At 38.8% G+C, this 18,459-nt stretch overlaps 1 protein-coding gene across 16 annotated transcripts in view; it reads left to right on the top strand.

Moving 5' to 3' along the window:
- PTPRM (protein tyrosine phosphatase receptor type M) overlaps positions 1-18,459 on the top strand; it is an 866,690-nt gene that overhangs the window by 315,161 nt on the left and 533,070 nt on the right. For all 16 annotated transcript variants that reach the window (XM_054243977.2, XM_078347758.1, XM_002757062.6 and 13 more), the window contains exon 3: positions 14,513-14,784. In XM_054243977.2, coding sequence (XP_054099952.2) covers positions 14,513-14,784 — 272 coding nt within the window. The remainder of the gene's footprint in view (positions 1-14,512; positions 14,785-18,459) is intronic.

Raw genomic sequence — 18,459 nt, 5'->3', positions numbered from 1 at the left:
TGCATAGGTACATACATGGCAGTGTGATTTGCTGCCTTCCTCCCCTTCATCCACATCTGGCATTTCTCCCCATGCTCTCTCCCCCAAACTCCCCACCCTCCGCTGTCCCTCCCCTAATTCCCCCCGACAGTCCCCAGTGTGTGATGCTCCCCTCCCTGTGTCCCATGTGTTCTCATTGTTCAACACCCACCTATGAGTGAGAACATGGAGTGTTTGATTTTCTGTTCTTGTGTCAGTTTGCTGAGAATGATGGTTTCCAGATTCATCCATGTCCCTACAAAGGACACGAACTCATTGTTTTTGATGGCTGCATAATATTCCATGGTATATATGTGCCACATTTTCCCTGTCCAGTCTATCATCGATAGGCATTTGGATTGGTTCCAGGTCTTTGCTATTGTAAACAGTGCTGCAGTGAACATTCTTGTGCATGTGTCCTTATAGTTGAACGATTTATAATCCTTTGGATATATACCCAGTAATGGGATTGCTGGGTCAAATGGGTCAATTTCTATTTCTAAGGCCTTGAGTAATTGCCACACTGTCTTCCACAATGGCTGAACTAATTTACAATCCCACCAACAGTGTAAAAGTGTTCCTATTTCTCCACATCCTCTCCAGCATCTGTGGTCTCCAGATTTTTTAATGATCGCCAAGTTAAGCTTGTTTGTTTTTTTACCGAGATTAAAACGATTCCTTGAAAGAGTTATTTGCAAAAATATTGGTTAAATGAAAGAAAAATTAGCCTTGAATAAAAATATCCAAGATAATCAGTGGTATTAATTCTTGTACATTTCTTCTCATTTCATTTCATTATTGGCAACAATGAAAGTGCCGTTTATACAGGAGCAAATGTTGGAAATGGTTCTCATGGCATCTCTTGACAGACGTGTGAAGGGCGCTCTGTGGAGGTAGAAGACGGAGTGCACTTAGTAGCGAGTGCCTCTGTGAGTCATCACAGATATGCTTCTGACTGTCAGACTAGCATTTAGTAGATAATGTTTGTCTTCTCTAGGGTTGTGTAAGCTAAGAGAATTGGACATCTGTTTTGAATAATTTGATTTTAAATCACATTTTTAAGTAAAGCCATATGAGTGTTGTTATATCATTTTATTGCATTAGGAAGCAACAAGAATAAAAAGTATCCACTGGACTTCTGAAGCAATCCAGGGGTTGATTTAATTGTTTATATTATATTAAATGTCTTACTTAAAATTCACGTTTTTCAATGAACGTTGGTAGTTTTAAAAATAATAGATTTTATTTCCATCTCCTTATCTTGCATTCTGTCACTAATTCTTTTGTTTACTTGAGAAGAAATAATAGAATTTGTTTTGTCTCCATACTGTCATCATAAGCATAGTGAGTTTTAAGTTTTATTTATTTGTTATTTATTTATTTTTTTGAGACAGAGTCTCGCTCTGTCATCCAAGCTGGAGTACAGCCACACATTCTCAGCTCACTGCAACCTTCTACTCCCTGGTTCAAGTGATTCTCCTGCTTCAGCTTCCCGAGTAGCTGGGATTACAGGTGTGCACCAACACGCCCAGCTAATTTTTGTATTTTTAGTAGAGACGGGGTTTCATCATGTTGGCCAGGATGGTCTTGGTCTCCTGAGCTCATGATCTGCCCGCCTCGGCCTCTCAAAGTGCTGGGATTTCAGGAGTAAGCCACCGCACTCAGCCAAGTGTTAATTTTTGATAAGAGAATAGCCATGTAATTTGAGAATCAACTAATTTTTCTTTTAAAGAGTTGTAATTCAAAGCTGAAGATGACCCTAATAGCTTCTAGTGTGCTGTTCTTGTTCTATTTTTAATTTTCTCCAGAGAGCATATGCCACTAATATTTGGTTATCTGACTCTGAGATGTGCTGTGAAACCTTGATTATGTGTTGGACTAAGCCGTCAGCTCTAGAATCAGACTGACTGGATTACAATCTGATTTTCTATGTGAGCTTAGGGAAGATTTTTTTCTTTTTTTCACTAGATGGAATCTCACTCTGTTGCCAGGCTGGAGTGCAGTGGCACAATCTTGGCTCACTGCAACCTCTGCCTCTTGGGTTCAAGCGATTCTTCTGCCTCAGCCTCCTGGGTAGCTAGGACTGCAGGCATGCACCACCATGCCCAGCTAATTTTTGTATTTTTAATAGAGACTGGGTTTCACCATAGTGGCCAGGATGGTTTTGACTTTTTGACCTCATGACCCGCCTACCTTGGCCTCCTGTGCTGCTGGGATTACAGGCATGAGCCACTGTTCCCAGCCAGGAATTTTTTTAACCCTCCTGATTATAAAATGACAGTGATACTTCTCTCAGTAGTTACTGAAGGGACCAAATGGAAGGATTGACGTAAAGTGCTTAGCAGAGTGGCTGGCATGTAGCTAGCACTTAGCACAGGTTCAGTAACTATAAGAGCAACAGTAACAACACAGCCAGAAGATGGGAGTAGAGGAAGTCAAGATGATAGCCTATGCTTAGAACAGAGGATGCCGAGAGACCTCCTTTCTTTTGGGCTGGAAGCTGCTTTCACATTAGCCAGTCTTCTTTTGTTTGAAGTAACAGGGCCACTTTATATAAACCACTGACCATGATCATTAATAAATTAAAAAATACGATTTTCATGTCTGGAGCAATTGCTTAATATTTATATTCAATAAATCAAAACTCTGGAACATTAAAAATACATATACCTGTTGGCGAGAAATCTGACTTGTAGGACTGTCTTACTGTAGAAATGAAAATAGTTCATGTGGCTCTTTACTGGATGTTCTTTGTCATAGCAGGTGTCGAAAATGTAAATTAGGATCTCTGTGTCCTTATTGGCCTGAAGAGTTGTCAACATTATATTATTGGTAAAGGAACAGAACAAACTGCAGAGGAATGTGTCAGCTTATTATTCTTTGAATAAATAAGAAAAGATTTAAAAAACCTTCATATATGTATCTATATGTTTATTTGTGTATAAAGAAGTATTCTGCGGGAAATTTACTATTGTTTAAATGGCATAAGTTTCTGGTCAGTTAAGTGAAAATTAGGAAGACATAGTTAATTTTTCCTCTGAAATTCTTTATTTTTTTAACATTTTATAATGGTATATATAATTTTTGTTAATGAAAGGGAAAGTTGAAACAAGGAAAGAAAGAACTGGATTTCTATGTAAACAAAACAGTTCGCAAGGATATCTAGAACTTGGCTATCTGGTTTTTATATTCTGAGAGCTAATGTAAAGAACTTTCCCTAATATACATTTGTTTCCCTGTACATCAATCAGTTCATCATCAAGTGAAGACATTTCAAATGAAATTTTTAAAGTGGTTATGCTAGAGACTCACGGTGGTTCATGCCTGTAATCTCAGCACTTTGGGAGGCTGAGGTGGGTGGATCACTTGAGGACAGGAGTTCGAGATCAGGCCAGCCAACATGATGAAACCCTGTTGGTACTAAAAACATGAAATAAGTTAGATGGGTGTGGTGGTGGGCACCTGTAATCCCAGCTGCTGGAGAGGCTGAGGCATGAGAATTGCCCGAACCCACGGCAGTGAGCTGAGATTGCACCACTACACTCCAGCCTGGGTGACAGAATGAGACTTCTCAAACAAAACAAAACAAAACAAAAAATAAAACAAAAAAAACACAAATTCCTTACAAATGATAAGTGACATATCCCATAGTGGGTAAATTGTTTAGTAGTTCAATATATTATGGTGTATCCAAGGATACTATGGGTATCAGTGGAGCATTCTTGGTAACATGTACCATTCTTGCCAAAGACCTGAACATCTTTACCCCTTTTTCAGTAAATTTGTTTGTAAAAACCGTTTCCTCCCTGCCTCTTCCTTTCTCTCTATCTCGGCCACTTTCCCTGTATATTTGTATGTATGTATATTCCTATAATAAAGTTGTGCATGCTTAATGACAGGGATGCATTCCGAGAAATGTATGGTCAGGCAAGTTTTTCATTGTACATGATAGAGTGCTGTTCCACAAATCACGATGGTAGAGCCTACTCCATACCTAGGCTATATGGTATGGCCTATTGCTCCTAGGCTACAAACTGTATAGCATGTGACTCTATTGAAAAACTATAGGCAACTGGAATACTATGGTAAGTATTTGTAAAAGAGTTAATATATGTAAAACATTTGGAAGAATGCCCGGCACATACTAAATATCAAATGTGTTAGTTATTATTAGTTCCCATATTAATTGTTAATATAGTTCTGTATTTATTTAATGATTTGAAAGTTTTTAATCACTGGTTTTATAAATATAATTAGCAGCTTTCATAATCACCATTAATTATTATAGCATTTTGCTCTTATAATTAAAAATGTATATTTATAATTTAGCAGACTTGGTAGCATTTAAGCATTTAAATCACACTAGGAAATTTTTTTTACTCCATCTTGCATCTAGAATGATTATTTGTAATTGAAAATTCATGTTTAGATATTGAAAATAAATCCAAGTACCATGCCTTGTTTGTATTACTGACCTTGTTATGCTGATTTAAAGGTGGATGATGGTAACCTGTGTAATCACATGATCATTGATACACATAATTTTATGGGTGTAAGAAACTACCTTGGAGTAAAAATTCTGCTATCTTGTCTTCCTAGACTAAGTTCAAATACATTTGGATAAAAACTGGAACCATTTGACATATATGTGCTCTATACCAGTCACTCTTTTAAGAAGCATTTTATGTGATTTACCTTATTTAATTTATTCAGCCACCTCTTTGATTAGGAAACTTGCAGAGAAGAGTTAGTTCCCTTGCTCAAGGACAATGCGTGCCTGAGTTACGATCCTAATTCAGGTTGTTTTGCTACAGAGCCCAGCTTTTCCTACCAAGCTCAGGGAGCCCTCTTCAAGTCCTGCCCAGCACAGCCCGGAGTACTTTACTTGCCTTAGTCTAAGTCTTTCAAAGTAGGCACTGTTTGGTTTTGAGTTTGTGGATGAACTGACTCAGATTGAGAGTGATTTTCATAAGGTCACAGAATTAGCAAGTTTTGTAGATGAGATTTATCTGCCAGCCTGCTCTCGGCAAGGAGTGTGACTCTCTCTGTGACTTCTGCTGTTGGGATGCTCTGTTTGATAAACTCCCCTGCTTCTTTTCTTTCCTGAACCCTTGCAGGAGCTTCATCAGAACCTCACAAGCATAAAGTGTTGAAATGTTTATGTAATTAAGAAATGTATCCATGTTAAAATTGTACCCAGCATTTGCTTTACTTTAAATTTCTTTGGTTAGTGGTAAGATAACTCTTTTCCCAGACATCTGTGTTCTAATTATATTTCTGCTAATGAAGCTTGCCTTTTCATACTATTTGCTAATTATTTATTGGTATTTTGATGCTTTTTCTGGTTAATTAATCCAACAGATTCCTTAAGTTCCAGACTTTTGATAATTTGTAAACTTGATACCGTATTGTTAGTTTAATGTGAAAATTATTTAATTTTCTTCACTGACTCACCTTGTTAAGTTTTGACAATTCCTTCTTTCCACCTTCTGATCAAGCAGTGAAAATTCCTGCGTGAGTCTGGTTTCTGACCCTAGTTGGGCTAATGAAACATCCTTTGGCTTCTTCTTCTTCTTCTTTCTTCTTTCTTCTTCCTCTTTCTTCTTCTGGAATATGGGGGTTTCTCAATCAGGGATGTCAACAGAACCCTTGAAGTCTTTTGAACTCTTTTATAGGAGAAAGGATGATTTAGCAAGCTTCTTTTGAGTACCACTAGCAAATGTTTGAATGTGTCCAAGATACACCTTTTAAATATTTAGGTTTGGCTTGCATTTTATATAAACGCTAACTGCACAATTTCTTCTTAAAGCAAGTCATAGTTCAGCTGGTAAACTGTCACCAGATATCTGTGATCTGCAGGCCATACTGAGTAGCATAAGCTTTTTTCACATGTTAAAAAAAAAAGACCTCTGAATCAACACTAATTTTGGAGAAAAAATAAGCGGAAGCTTATATTGTGATGATTGTGTCATTCTGAGATTTGTAACAAAAACGAACCCATTTCTAAAGATGTCAGTCAATGAAAAACTTGACGTATGGGAAATTAAACAGTCTCTTTAGAACATTCTAAATAGTCAGGCTGTCACTACTCGATTGTTGTATGTGTGGCTCATTTCCTGAGATACAGTCATTAGTCGTCAGATAGTTAAAAGGTTGTGCTTGCTTTACTCAGTGTTTGTTTTTTCCTTATAAAGTTCACACCTAGTATTTTCCGCCAAAGTCACTGAAGCAGTTTGTCTAAATGACACACTGTAATACAATTTAGTTCTCATTAAACCTTCCTTCTTATGAAAGGAGAGCATATTACTTCTTACTATTGAACCCCCAGGGTTTCCTCTCTTTGCTGTGAGCCTCTTCCAATGCTGCTTTGTCTCTAATGATACCTGTGTTTCGCAAGTCCCTTTTAAGATTGACAGTCCTAAACCATAAAGTTTACAGCCACTTCAGGTTGTTACTTATGTAAGTGTGGGCAAACTTAATGATCTGATTTGCTAATTCTGTTAATCTCTTTTTATTCTTCCGGTGATGAATACAAAAAACTTAAAATATGATTTACAACTAAACTGGGAGGTTCTTGCTGGAGTAATAGGTCCAAGTTTGTATTGTTGTAGTTCTGAAAATGTCCTAATATATAATGGGTGCTCAGATGAATCCTGCCATGGCTAAAAGTGACTAGTAAAAGTGAAATAATACATTTTTGTTCAGCTCAATACTTTTGTGAATAATAAAAATAGCCATTCAGTTGTGCTGTGAATCACTAAATTGACAATTGGATATCTTTTTTGTATTTAATATAAATATCCTAAACCAAAGGTTGTATGCATATCTGAGGTATATGAGCTGTGCTTATTAATTTTGTGGCACCCAGATTGATGTGGAATTCCCTCAAGGAGAACAGAGTACTGTGAACTAAATGGCATGATTTGTAGAATGGTCCCTGCCAGGATGATTCCATCAGCTGCTGTCTGGGTGGAAGGAGTGTATTAGTCCTTTCTCAAGCTGCTATGAATAAATACCTGAGGCTCAGTAATTTATAAAGGAAAGAGGTATAATTGACTCACAGTTATGCATGACTGGGAAGGACTCAGGAAACTTACAATCCTGGCAGAAGGGAGAGCAAACATCCTTTTTCACATGGTAGCAGGAGAGAGAAGTGCCAAGCAAAGTGGGGAAAGCCCCTTATAAAACCATCAGATTTCATGAGAACTCACTGTCATGAGAACAACATAAGGGTAACCACCCCATGATACAGTTACCTCCCCCTGGGTCCCTCCCATGACACCTGGGGATTGTGGAAGCTACAATTCAAGATGAGATTTGGGTGGGGACACACCAAACCATATCAGGGAGTAAAGAGATGTGCAGGTGGTTAGAGAGTTTTACTTCAGCTTCCCTGTGATACAGTGTTTCTTCTTTTTGCTATCTTACTTTGTTTTCACCACCATATTATGAATGGGGCAAAAATTAGTACAATTTACAAATGGTCTTTTTCAGTAATTGTTGGGAATCCACAAGGAAGGCAGGAAGGGACAGGACAAATAGAAAAGAAAATGTGTCATTTGGGAAAAGAGAGAATTTTTGCTATTCATGTCCTATTCCCTAGTGGCTAATAAGTATTTCATGTTTGTAGAAGGGGCATAGAAGAGGCAGAAGCTTAGGATGCATGACATCTGGTCTGTAGAATGTGAATGCAGCTTGGAGACTGTGGTTTCATGGGACTGAAATGGATGCTAATAAGCATTTTTAGAGCAATGTGGCACCTCTGTACAGAGGCTTTGTTCCCTTTGAGCATTGCTCTCGTAGTTCATTTATTTCTCCACAGGCCTTCCTCTTCCCTAGTTCAGGAAGCTTCTGGAGACATATTTTTTAGGAGCCTTGTCAGTAATGGCTGAGGGAGTGGTAGGAGGGGTGTAACCTGGTATTATGATAATCAGAGGATGAGATCAAATTGTAAATGACAAATTAAAGAAAAGCTTTTCTTAGTGAGCAGAGCACAGTGGTTTTGATTTTGGGAGGAATTGCATTATGGTCTTAAAGCATTTGTGGGCTGTGATGTCAGTTGTAGGTTGTAGCCAGAATTAATTGATTGATTTTGCAAAATGCAATTGAAATAGAGTAGAAAATGTACATGCAGTACATATATACACATGGTTAGAAGCACAGTGATTTCATTTTTTAAATGAAAGCCCAGTACACATGTGTACTGGGATGTAAAGTACAATATATTGGCTGAGCATAGTGGCTCAAGCCTGTAATCCCAGCACTTTGGGAGGCCGAGGCGAAAGTGGATCACCTGAGGTCAGGAGTTTGAGACCACCCTGGCCAACATAGTGAAACCCTGTTTCTACTAAAAATACAAAAAATAGCTGGGCGTAGTGGTACACACCTGTAATCCTAGCTACTCAGGAGGCTGAGGCACGAGAATCACTTGAACCTGGGAGGCAAAAGTTGCAATGAGCTGAGATTGTGCCCTTACATTCCAGCTTGAGTGACAAGAGTGAAACTCTGTCTTAGAAAAGAAATAAAGAAAGAAAGAAGGCATATATTATTTTTTATTATGAGTTAGAGTTGAAATGTTTGAAAAATGTTGGTCTTAGGAGCATTGCCTTTGGAGTTTGGTAAAAGCTTTGAATTACCTTTGGCTCTATCAGATGCTTTCACTTGTCCTCTGGTGGGTTCACCCTGCTCTTTCTTTCTTCAGACCTTCATTAATATAATTAGATCAAGTTCATGGAGCACCTGGCCTAGTCACTGGTGGCCCATTTTACTCCCATACCCTCTCCCCTTCTCCTTAAGACATGCAAATGTGCGTGGTGATTCCACGTGCCATGGCCTACTGGCACCCCTTGGTTTCTCCTTTCCTTGAAGCCAGGTCTTTTCATGTTTGTAGGAGGGGCACAGAAGAGACAGTAGCTTATGAAGGATGCATAACCTCTGGTCTGCAGAAGGTGAATGCAGCTTGGAGATGGTGGTTTCATCAGACTGAAATGGATGTAAATAAGCATTGTTAGAGTGATGGTGGCAACTGAGCCTGGGTACAAACTTTCCGTTCACCACGACCACATGTGTCCACTTGCTTCACACTTTCCCTCTTCATTTTCTTCTACAATGTTCTTTCATATTCAAAGGGCTTAGACTTTATAACTTACCTTTGGGTTAAGAAACCAGATTTTCTTTTTCATTCTTTTCTTTCAGTTTGCCTCATCTACTGTTGAGGAAAACTGTATACTTGGGTGCCAAGGATGCTATACTGCTTAATCTTTTGCTGTAACTTTAAGCCTATGCTGTTCAGTATGGTCTGCAGATCAGAGATGGCCCGCACATTGTTTCTGGTCCCTGACTAGTACAGAAACTGAGAGCAAGTCTTTAGAAAATTTGTGTAGGAATTTGACAGAGTAATGTTATGTGTCTAAGCAATTTCATTTTTCTAGCAATTCGTGTTGATTGTATTTTATATAAATTGGTATGAGATGCACTGGAAGTTTTTCTGAAAAAACAACTGGTTTTTCACTATGGATTGTTTGAGAAGTGCTGCTCTAGTGAACTGAATTGTTCTAACTGGTTGTATCTGAATAGGTTAGAAGTACTGATAACACCATAAACTAGAGCCAGGAGATATGCCTGCAGTGATGGAGCTTGTTAACATTTTGTTTGCCTCTCATATCCTAAATCCACAAATTTGAAGGCATGGTCATACAAGAAAAAAATAAAGGCAAAACAGCCAAAGGGAGGCAAAGACCAATAATCTGTATGCTTTTGCTAAAATTAAGAAGTTTAAAAAGTGAATTTTATAATTCATGATAGGTTTTTTTTTTTTTTTGAGTTGGAGTCTAGCTCTGTTTCCAGACTGAAGTACAGTGGCATGATCTCAGGTCACTGCAACGTCTGCCTCCTGGGTTCACTCTATTCTTTTGCCTTAGCCTCCCAAGTAGCTGGGACTACAGGTGCACACCACCACATCCCGCTAATTTTTATATTTTTTTGTAGAGACAGGGTTTCACCATGTTAAGCAGGATAGACCCAATCTCTTGACCTTGTAATTCACCTGCCCTGATCTCCCAAAGTGCTGAGATTACAGGCATGAGCCACTGCGCCTGAGCTTCATTATAATTTATAATAGCTTTAAAGTTCATAAAATGCTGCTTCTCTGTCAGCCAAAGTATTGAAGAACACATGTAATTCTTTCTTCCTGCTAGATAATGGAAAATATTCTTTTTTGTTGTTGCTTGCAAAGTTTATCAAATACATTTGCAAGAGAATTCATGCAGTTTTCTCAGCCTTGACAAATCTACAGCCCTAACCACACCAATGCAAATTTTAATGATGGGTTAGAAAGGAGTAACTCATTCTGTGTATTTATTACTGCTGTCACAAACAATGATGGAAGATAGTCTCATCAAAAGCATTTGTCAATGGATATGATTAGAAAAATTTAATTCATCCAGAGATTTGAGAATGTGAACATTGCATGTTCTTATAAGAGAGTTTTCTTTTTTGGGGAAACCAAAGTAATTATTAGTAAGAAACTTCGAAGTCTGCATTTAAAGGCTGTCCCTTTTGAAGCTGACTGTATCATGCAGAGCTCATTTCATTTGCCTGCAACGGTATACTTTCTACTTATATACTAGTGACTTAAGGGTGTTTTATTATCTGAACACAAACAGAATTTCTATGCCAATTTGAATTATGATTTTTTTTAAAGTTTATTTACCCAGTTGGAATGCTTTTTATAGGAGGAAAGAATTGAGGTAAGGAAGTATCTACAGAGGGAGACCCAATTACTCTTTGCAAATGCATTTCCTCGCAGTCAAAACATTGAAGTAGAAGGTGAAAATTAAACATTCAGCCATATAGGGATAGTTTAAAAAACAGACTTAATAGTCTAAAATTGAATGTAAATGCTTTGAATTCTGTAATCCTCTAAACATTGGTTTGTGAGTTGACTGTATACCTCAAAGCACATAGGTGATAAAAGCAAACTATGAAGTATCACTAAGAAGCGTCACTTCCTCTCTCCTGCCAACTTTGAGTTTACTGCAGGTTGTTAGACTTTCATATTTGCTTCTGTAAACTCATTGGCACATAATAGTGCAGCACTGTCAGGAAACATAAGTGTGGGCAGAAACATCACCTTTTGTACTTTAAAGCAGTGAATTAAGTCTTGATGGCCACACACTAAAATAAGGATACCCTTTTCCCAAAAATGTAACGGCAAGATTAATTGAGTTGAAGGTTTTGTGTTATCTAAGTGTAGTAGTGTTCTTCTCTCATAAAGAAAGGAAACTTAAAAATTACCACTTAGGTGAATGACAGTAGGACCAGGAGTGTTGTGAGGTGAACAGGGGGAATTAGAGGTAAATGGTAAAGAATTCCAGCTGGGCACAGTGGCTCACACCTGTAATCTTAACCTTTTGGGAGGCTGTGGCAGGATGATTGCATTAATCGAGGAGTTAGAGACCAGCCTGGGCAACATAGTAAGATCCCTCTCTACAAAATAAAAAAATAAAAAAAAATTAGCCAGGTGAGGTGATGCACACCTAAGATTCCAGCTAGGTGAGAGGCTGAGATGGGAGGACGGATCACTTGAGCACAGGAGGTCAAGGCTGCCATAAGCTGTGATCCTGCTACTGCACTCCAGTCTGGAAACCCTGTCTCAAAAAAAAAAAAAAAAACACACATAATCTAAAAAAACCATACATGTAGGAGGTTTGAGGAACTAAAGTCATCATAACGAGTCAGGAGCATTTGCTGGGCTTGTGCTTGTGTCACGCTTTGTCACACTTGCCTTTTATGCATTCATGGTTAATTAAGAGGCTGCATAGATACACCCATTGGAAGACTGTGGAGGAAGGAAAAAAGGGAATCTTGCAGAGGATTGTACCACAGGGGACGGTGCTCGGCAGAGACTTTTTCTCTAAAAGATCATGAGTGTTAAAATCTGAGTGCTGCTCAATTGATTTCCAGATCATTTGGGAGAGAGTAGCTGTGTTAGTGACCCTGGAGGCATTCCAGACAGAATTGCCTCCTGAGGACCTGAACCCCTGCCAGAGGAGGACTGTGCATAAAGTCTGCATATTTCCATCAAAGCCCTGCCCCTTGAGAAGCCTTTTGTGAATTTCACAAAATCAAACAGGGAAAAAAGGAGGAGAAAGGACTATAAAAGCTAGGATCACTTGAGTAACTTAGATTATACCTGAATTTCACCTGGACATCAACATAAAAATTCTGTGTACTTTAGACACAAGAGTGTAAGAGCATTTCATGCTGGAATGGAGCACAGTCGATTAAGCATTGGAGGGCAGGCTGTGTAGCTAGGAAAATAGCAGTTTTGGAAAACTGGGTGATTTCCTGAACACTAATGGTAGAAAGGTACCTAGTTTATGTAAATGTGTGAAAGGAGACTCCTCTGAGTGCTTCACAGGATGTGGGCAACACATATTTTGCCATCCTGTATATATTACCATGCCTTCCACCCATGGTTGCCCAAGCTTAAGTGATGGGAACAATGAAAGAAACAATATTCTTGGCAATGTGGTCATATTAAAGGTTCTGTTCTTTCAGAGGTGACCTCAAGAACATGTCATGCCTCAGCCCCAGCAGTAAGAATATATGTGGTAACTGTGTTGTAGATAACAGAGCCCCCAGTGATAGAATAAAATAAATCAGCTTTTATTTTACTAAGAGCAGAAAAACACAATCTGTATCTCATACACACCAATGTCCTGTGATGGGGTTCATCAACCCTGCATATTTTGAAGATTTTTTTTTTACATTTGTAAACAAGCAATAACTAACCTGAATTATTTCAATGATATTCTCTTGTCACTTGTTCTTTCTCTGCCCGTCTTTCTTAAATCACAGTTAAAGTTTTTCCTGAATGCTGAAATATATTTCATAGGTAAGTTATGTTTCATAGATAGATTCCCTTCTGGCTTGGCTTTTGTATTTGTAGGTGTATAACATTCATTGCTTTAAAAATTGCTCTATCTTAAAATACCTACTATAATTTCCCTTCACTGCTGTGAAAGCTTTTTTTTTAAATATATGTTCAAAAAGCACATGAAGAAACATGAGGTTATTGGAGTGTGGCAGAGTGAATAATGGGCTGGAAACTCAGAGGCTCAAAATTCTGGTTTGGCCACTAACTCATCCTGAAACCTAGATAAACTGCTTCTGATCTCTCTGTGACCCTGTTCCTGTTTATTGTAAATGGCGTTAAACTTGGCTCACCTCATAGCTGTAAAGTAGCTACCATAATACTTTCCCAGTAATTCTTTGGGAATTACATAGTAATTCCAAGTAATTCTTTGGGAATTACTATAAAAAGGTGGTCTTCCTGTTGAGGATGCCACAGCATGTAAACAAGACAAAAATTCCATGCATTTTCTAGTACTGTGTATGTGTGTTTATGGATAGATGTGGGTAGACAGTAAAACAACTATTAACATATACATATGCACACCTTGAACAGTATGATTTACAATGAGGGTATCTCATCTGTATAGTATTTTTATTTTTTCATTTTTATACTCCAAGTTCAGATGTACTTCCTCCTTAGAATTTCAATACATTTTTTTCTCTGTGCTAAAGTGGACCTATGATAACCTATTTTCCCTTCATCTTAGAACATTTTGCTTTTATTTTTTACTATGTGAAATATAAAATTCATATGGATAAGACTCTCAAGTGCTCAGGTACCTGGAAAGCTTGAAGTTCCTCAACACTCATGGGTAGGTTAGGGTCATTGGGGTCAAGATCCAAAGAGCTCATGAGACTTCTTAGAATGATTCTCCTCCAGTTGGGGCAGTGATTGCATAAGTCATCACTTTTTGTGAGAACACCTTCACTGTCAGGGGGACCTCAGTTGTTCCAGCAATGGGGGTGGAGTACTGTTGCTGAAGTACAAGAGGATCCTATTACATTGACAGCAGGGAACATGATGGGGTCAATATCATGACCCTAAGATTCACCTCCCACCTAATCTGTTGTCTTTATCTAAGTTATACAGAGTGACTACTGAGTAATGCTAGCATGATAGGACAGTGCTGTTCAGTAGAACTTGCTGGTGGATGGAGATGCTGTCTATCTGTGCTGCCCAGTGTGGTAGTGACTTGTCACATGTGGCTTTTGAGCACTTGAAACATGGCTGGTGTGAATAAGGACATGCATTTTAAATATGAAATTTTAATTTTTAATGTAAATAATCACCTGTGACTTCTGACTGCTAGATTGATTAGGGCAAGTCTACAAACATTATGCTGCATTTCTGTTATTTAGAAGTCAAATTATAGTAAAATCCAGGGAATTTTTCATTAATATTATGTGTACTTTTGAGAATACATGCAGGTGGTAGGAGGAAGAGGAGGTAATATATGAAATAGGAATGAAGGAAATGGCAATTTAAGCTTAAGTAAGACATGGAATTGGTGGGTTTTCAGAGATAACTGAAAAGTAGTGTTTCAGGGTATGACTCTCTCTGATTTTGTTTTTACAGGTTCTTTCATGCTGGTGAATGCCTCTGGGAGACCTGAGGGGCAGAGAGCCCACCTGCTCTTACCCCAGCTTAAAGAAAACGACACCCACTGCATCGATTTTCACTATTTTGTGTCCAGCAAGAGCAATTCTCCTCCGGGGTTACTCAATGTCTATGTGAAGGTCAATAACGGGCCACTGGGGAATCCTATCTGGAATATATCTGGAGACCCGACACGTACATGGAACAGGGCAGAACTGGCCATCAGTACTTTCTGGCCTAACTTTTATCAGGTATGTGCTTTCTTTTCACTACATATTTTGAAGCATCCTCTATCTAAAAATATAAATTATTGTTATATCATTATAATCAGAAAATGTATAATAAATGTTGGTATATTTCTGTTGACAAGGTTGTGGAGACAGGGGAACATTCATCACATGCTGTTGGTGTGTAAAGTAGTTCAGCTCCTTTGTAAAGCAGCTTGGAGATTTCTCAAGGAAATGAACATAGACTTACTGTTCAACCCAGCAATCCCATTACTGGGTATATACCCAAAGAAAAATAAATTACATGAGTTCAGGTGTTTTTTTTTGGTAGAATGTTTATCACAGCACCATTTAAGATAACAAAGACATGGAATCAACCTAGGTGTCCATCAGTGGTGGACTGAATTAAAAAAACATGGAACATACACACCGTAGAATATTGTGTAGCCATAAAAACAAATCACGTCTTAGCAGCAACATGGATGCAACTGGAAGCCATTATCCCAAGTGAATTAATGCAAAAACAGAAAACCAAATGGCGCTTGTTTTTATTTATAAGCAGGAGCTAAGCATTGGGTGCACATGGACATAAGATGGGAGCAGTAGACACTAGGAATACAAAAGTGGGGAGAGGAGCAAGGGTGGAAAAACTAACTTTTGGGCACTGTGCTCATTACCTGGGTGATGGGATGAATCATACCCCCAAACATCAGCATCGTGCAGTATGCCCAGGTGACAAACCTGCACTTTTCTCCTTTCTCCTAAATCTGCAGTTTTAAAAAATCAGTAAATAATTTTTGTACTAGTGTAAGAAAAACCTATACTATTTGATAAAGGAGTGTCTTAAGGCTTTGTCAAATTAGTAAAAAAATATAATTCAGAATTTGTTTATGCCTGGCATGTATTAAGAAAATAAAAGCAGTCACTTGTAGCAGGGCAAGAAGTGCTAGCTATGGGGTTTGCAAAGATATTTTATTTTCTTTTTTTTAGAGACAGGGACTTGCTCCATTCCCCAGGCTGGAGTGCAGTGTTGTGATCACAGTTCACTGCAGCCTCAAACTTCTGGGCTCCAGTGATTCTTGCTCCTCAGCCTCCTAACTTTTTTTTTGTTTAGAGACAGGGTCTTGCTTTGTTGCCCAGGCTGGTCTCAAATTCGGGTCTCAAGTGATCCTGCCATCACAGCCTCCTAAAGTGTTAGAATTATAGGCATGGGCCATTGTGCCCAGCTGGATATTTTAGTTTCTATATTAAGTATGCCATATGTGAGGCAGAGAGGCATAGACCTGAGACTAAAAGAAGAGGCCCTCTGCAAATGGGTCTCAGGAGTAAATGAGTCATTAGGAGATGAGCCAGTGAGGGGCAGGTCCCTACTTCTACCCTGGTGAGCAATGGGAAGAAAATACCAGATGTAGATTGAGTCCTTGTCACAGAGGCACTGCCACAAGGCCTGTCCTTTTATTTTGGGGGATCTGTGGTGACTCACAGTAACTGCTTTGAGTTCCATTTAAAGTAACTGAAGGGCAGACGCCCATGGGGAGTTAAGAAGTGGTACCAGGCCGGGTGCGGTGGCTCAATCCCGGCACTTTGGGAGGCCGAGGCAGGTGGATCACGAGGTCAAGAGATCGAGACCATCCTGGCCAACATGGTGAAACCCCGTCTCTACTAAAAAATACAAAAAATTAGCTGGGCATGGTGGCGCACGCCTGTAATCCCAGCTACTCAGGAGGCTGCGGCAGGAGAATTGCCTCAACACAGGAGGCAGAGGTTGCGGTGAGCCGAGGTCGTGCCATTGCACTCCAGCCTGGGTAACAAGAGCAAAACTCCATCTCAAAAAAAAAAAAGAAGTGGTACCAAAGCAGTCCTAACATCACGTCCTGTCTGCCCTTCTGTTTGGGATGCCTGTGACGCAAGAGCATCCTGACTTAGGATCAACGTAGGAAATTAGCAACAATGGGCATTTGGAGTGCTTTTTCTTTTTTGTCCACAGCATCTTTGATAAATAACAGTATTGAGAATACTCAATTAATTGCTAACTAAGAGGAGGCATAAAGAGGATTGCAATATTTTGCTTTTCTCTTTCTTAATTCCTTTGGCTCAGACTGGAGCCAACTGGAACATGCATCTAAGATCATTTTTCATGTTTAATTGAGGTGCTTGGCTAGACTTATGGAAAGAAAACTGGGGCTTTCAAGGGCTGCTTGTCTTCAAAATGGGCGTGAACAGCATCCAGTAATCCATTCTGCAGGTTCCCTATTTGTGAGTTAAGATCCATCAACCCCAATTTCTCTCCCCCTGGATTGATGAATAAATGGGCTGTAAATTCCTTGCTTAATTTATCTTTGTAGGCATATACCTACAACAATTTCTAGAATTTAATGAGTGACAAGTTTTTTTTAACAGAAATGAAGAGATAGGGAAAGCTCTGTTAGTGCATTTGGAAATTGTTAAGTTCTTTTTAGAGTATATACTTTGGCAATAAGTTTTAAAAGTGTTAAAAAATTTAGAAATGCTTAGATCCAGCAATCCACCGTTAGGAATTTATCCTAAGGAAGTAATGAAGAGCGATTGCAAATCATTAACTACTGGGATATTCATAGAAGCTTATTTATAGCAAAGAATAATCAGAAACAATATTTTTCCAACAATAGAGGATTTGTTAATTTATGCTACCTCAGTACAAAAATTTATCTTGTAGCCATTAAGAATAATATTATGGAAGAAAATTTAATGATACAATTAAGGTTATATTGTTAAATGAATTAAAGAGGTATAAAGCAATATGCTAAATTCTATTTTAAAATTTTAAAAAATCTAATAAAGATTGAAATATATTCTGAAATAAATACATAAGAAAGTGGTATCTTGGCTGGGTGCAGTGGCTCAAGCCTGTAATACCAGCACTTTGGGAGGCTGAGGTGAGATGATCACCTGAGTCCAGGAGTTTAAGACCAGCCTGGGCAACATGGCAAAATCCAGTGTCTACAAAAAAAAAAACCAAAAATACAGAAATTAGTTGGACATAATGGCGTGCACCTGTAGTCCCAGCTACTCAGGAAGCCAAGGCTGGAGGATCACTTACTTGGACCTTGAAAGTCAAGGCTTCAGTGAGCCATGGTCATGCCACTGCACTACAGCCTGGGTGACAGAGTGATACCGTGTCTCAAGAAGAAGAAGAAGAAGCAAAAAAGGAAGAAAGAATCGAGAATCTCTCTAGCTAGTGGGACAACAGGTGGTTTTTTTTTTTTTTTTTGCCATCTGTTATATTCTCCGTTTTTCCCAATGTTTATGTACTGTTTTTATTTATAAAACAAAAAGTAAAAATTAGTTTTTCCTCCAGAAAGAAAATATCCTATTTAATGAACATCTTCTTTCTATGTAAATCTAGTGACCAATTAGTAGTTTAAAGCATATTAGGAAACACATTTCATAGGATTAAAAATCAAGTGGGTGGCCGGGTGCAGTGGCTTGTGCCTTTAGTCCTAGCACTTTGGGAGTCTGAGGCAGGTGGATTGCTTGAGGCCAGGAGTTCAAGACCAGCCTGGCCAACATGGCAAAACCCCATCTCTACTAAAAATGCAGAAATTAGCTGGGCATGGTGATGTGCGCCTGTAGTCCCAGCCACTTGGGAGGCTGAGGCACGAGAATCACTTGAAGGTTGCAGTGAACTGAGATCGTGCGACTGCACTCCAGCCTGGAAAC

The sequence above is a fragment of the Callithrix jacchus genome, chromosome 13, assembly GCF_049354715.1.
Source record: "Callithrix jacchus isolate 240 chromosome 13, calJac240_pri, whole genome shotgun sequence".
Taxonomy (NCBI): domain Eukaryota; kingdom Metazoa; phylum Chordata; class Mammalia; order Primates; family Cebidae; genus Callithrix; species Callithrix jacchus.
This window is presented reverse-complemented; position numbering and strand designations above follow the sequence as displayed.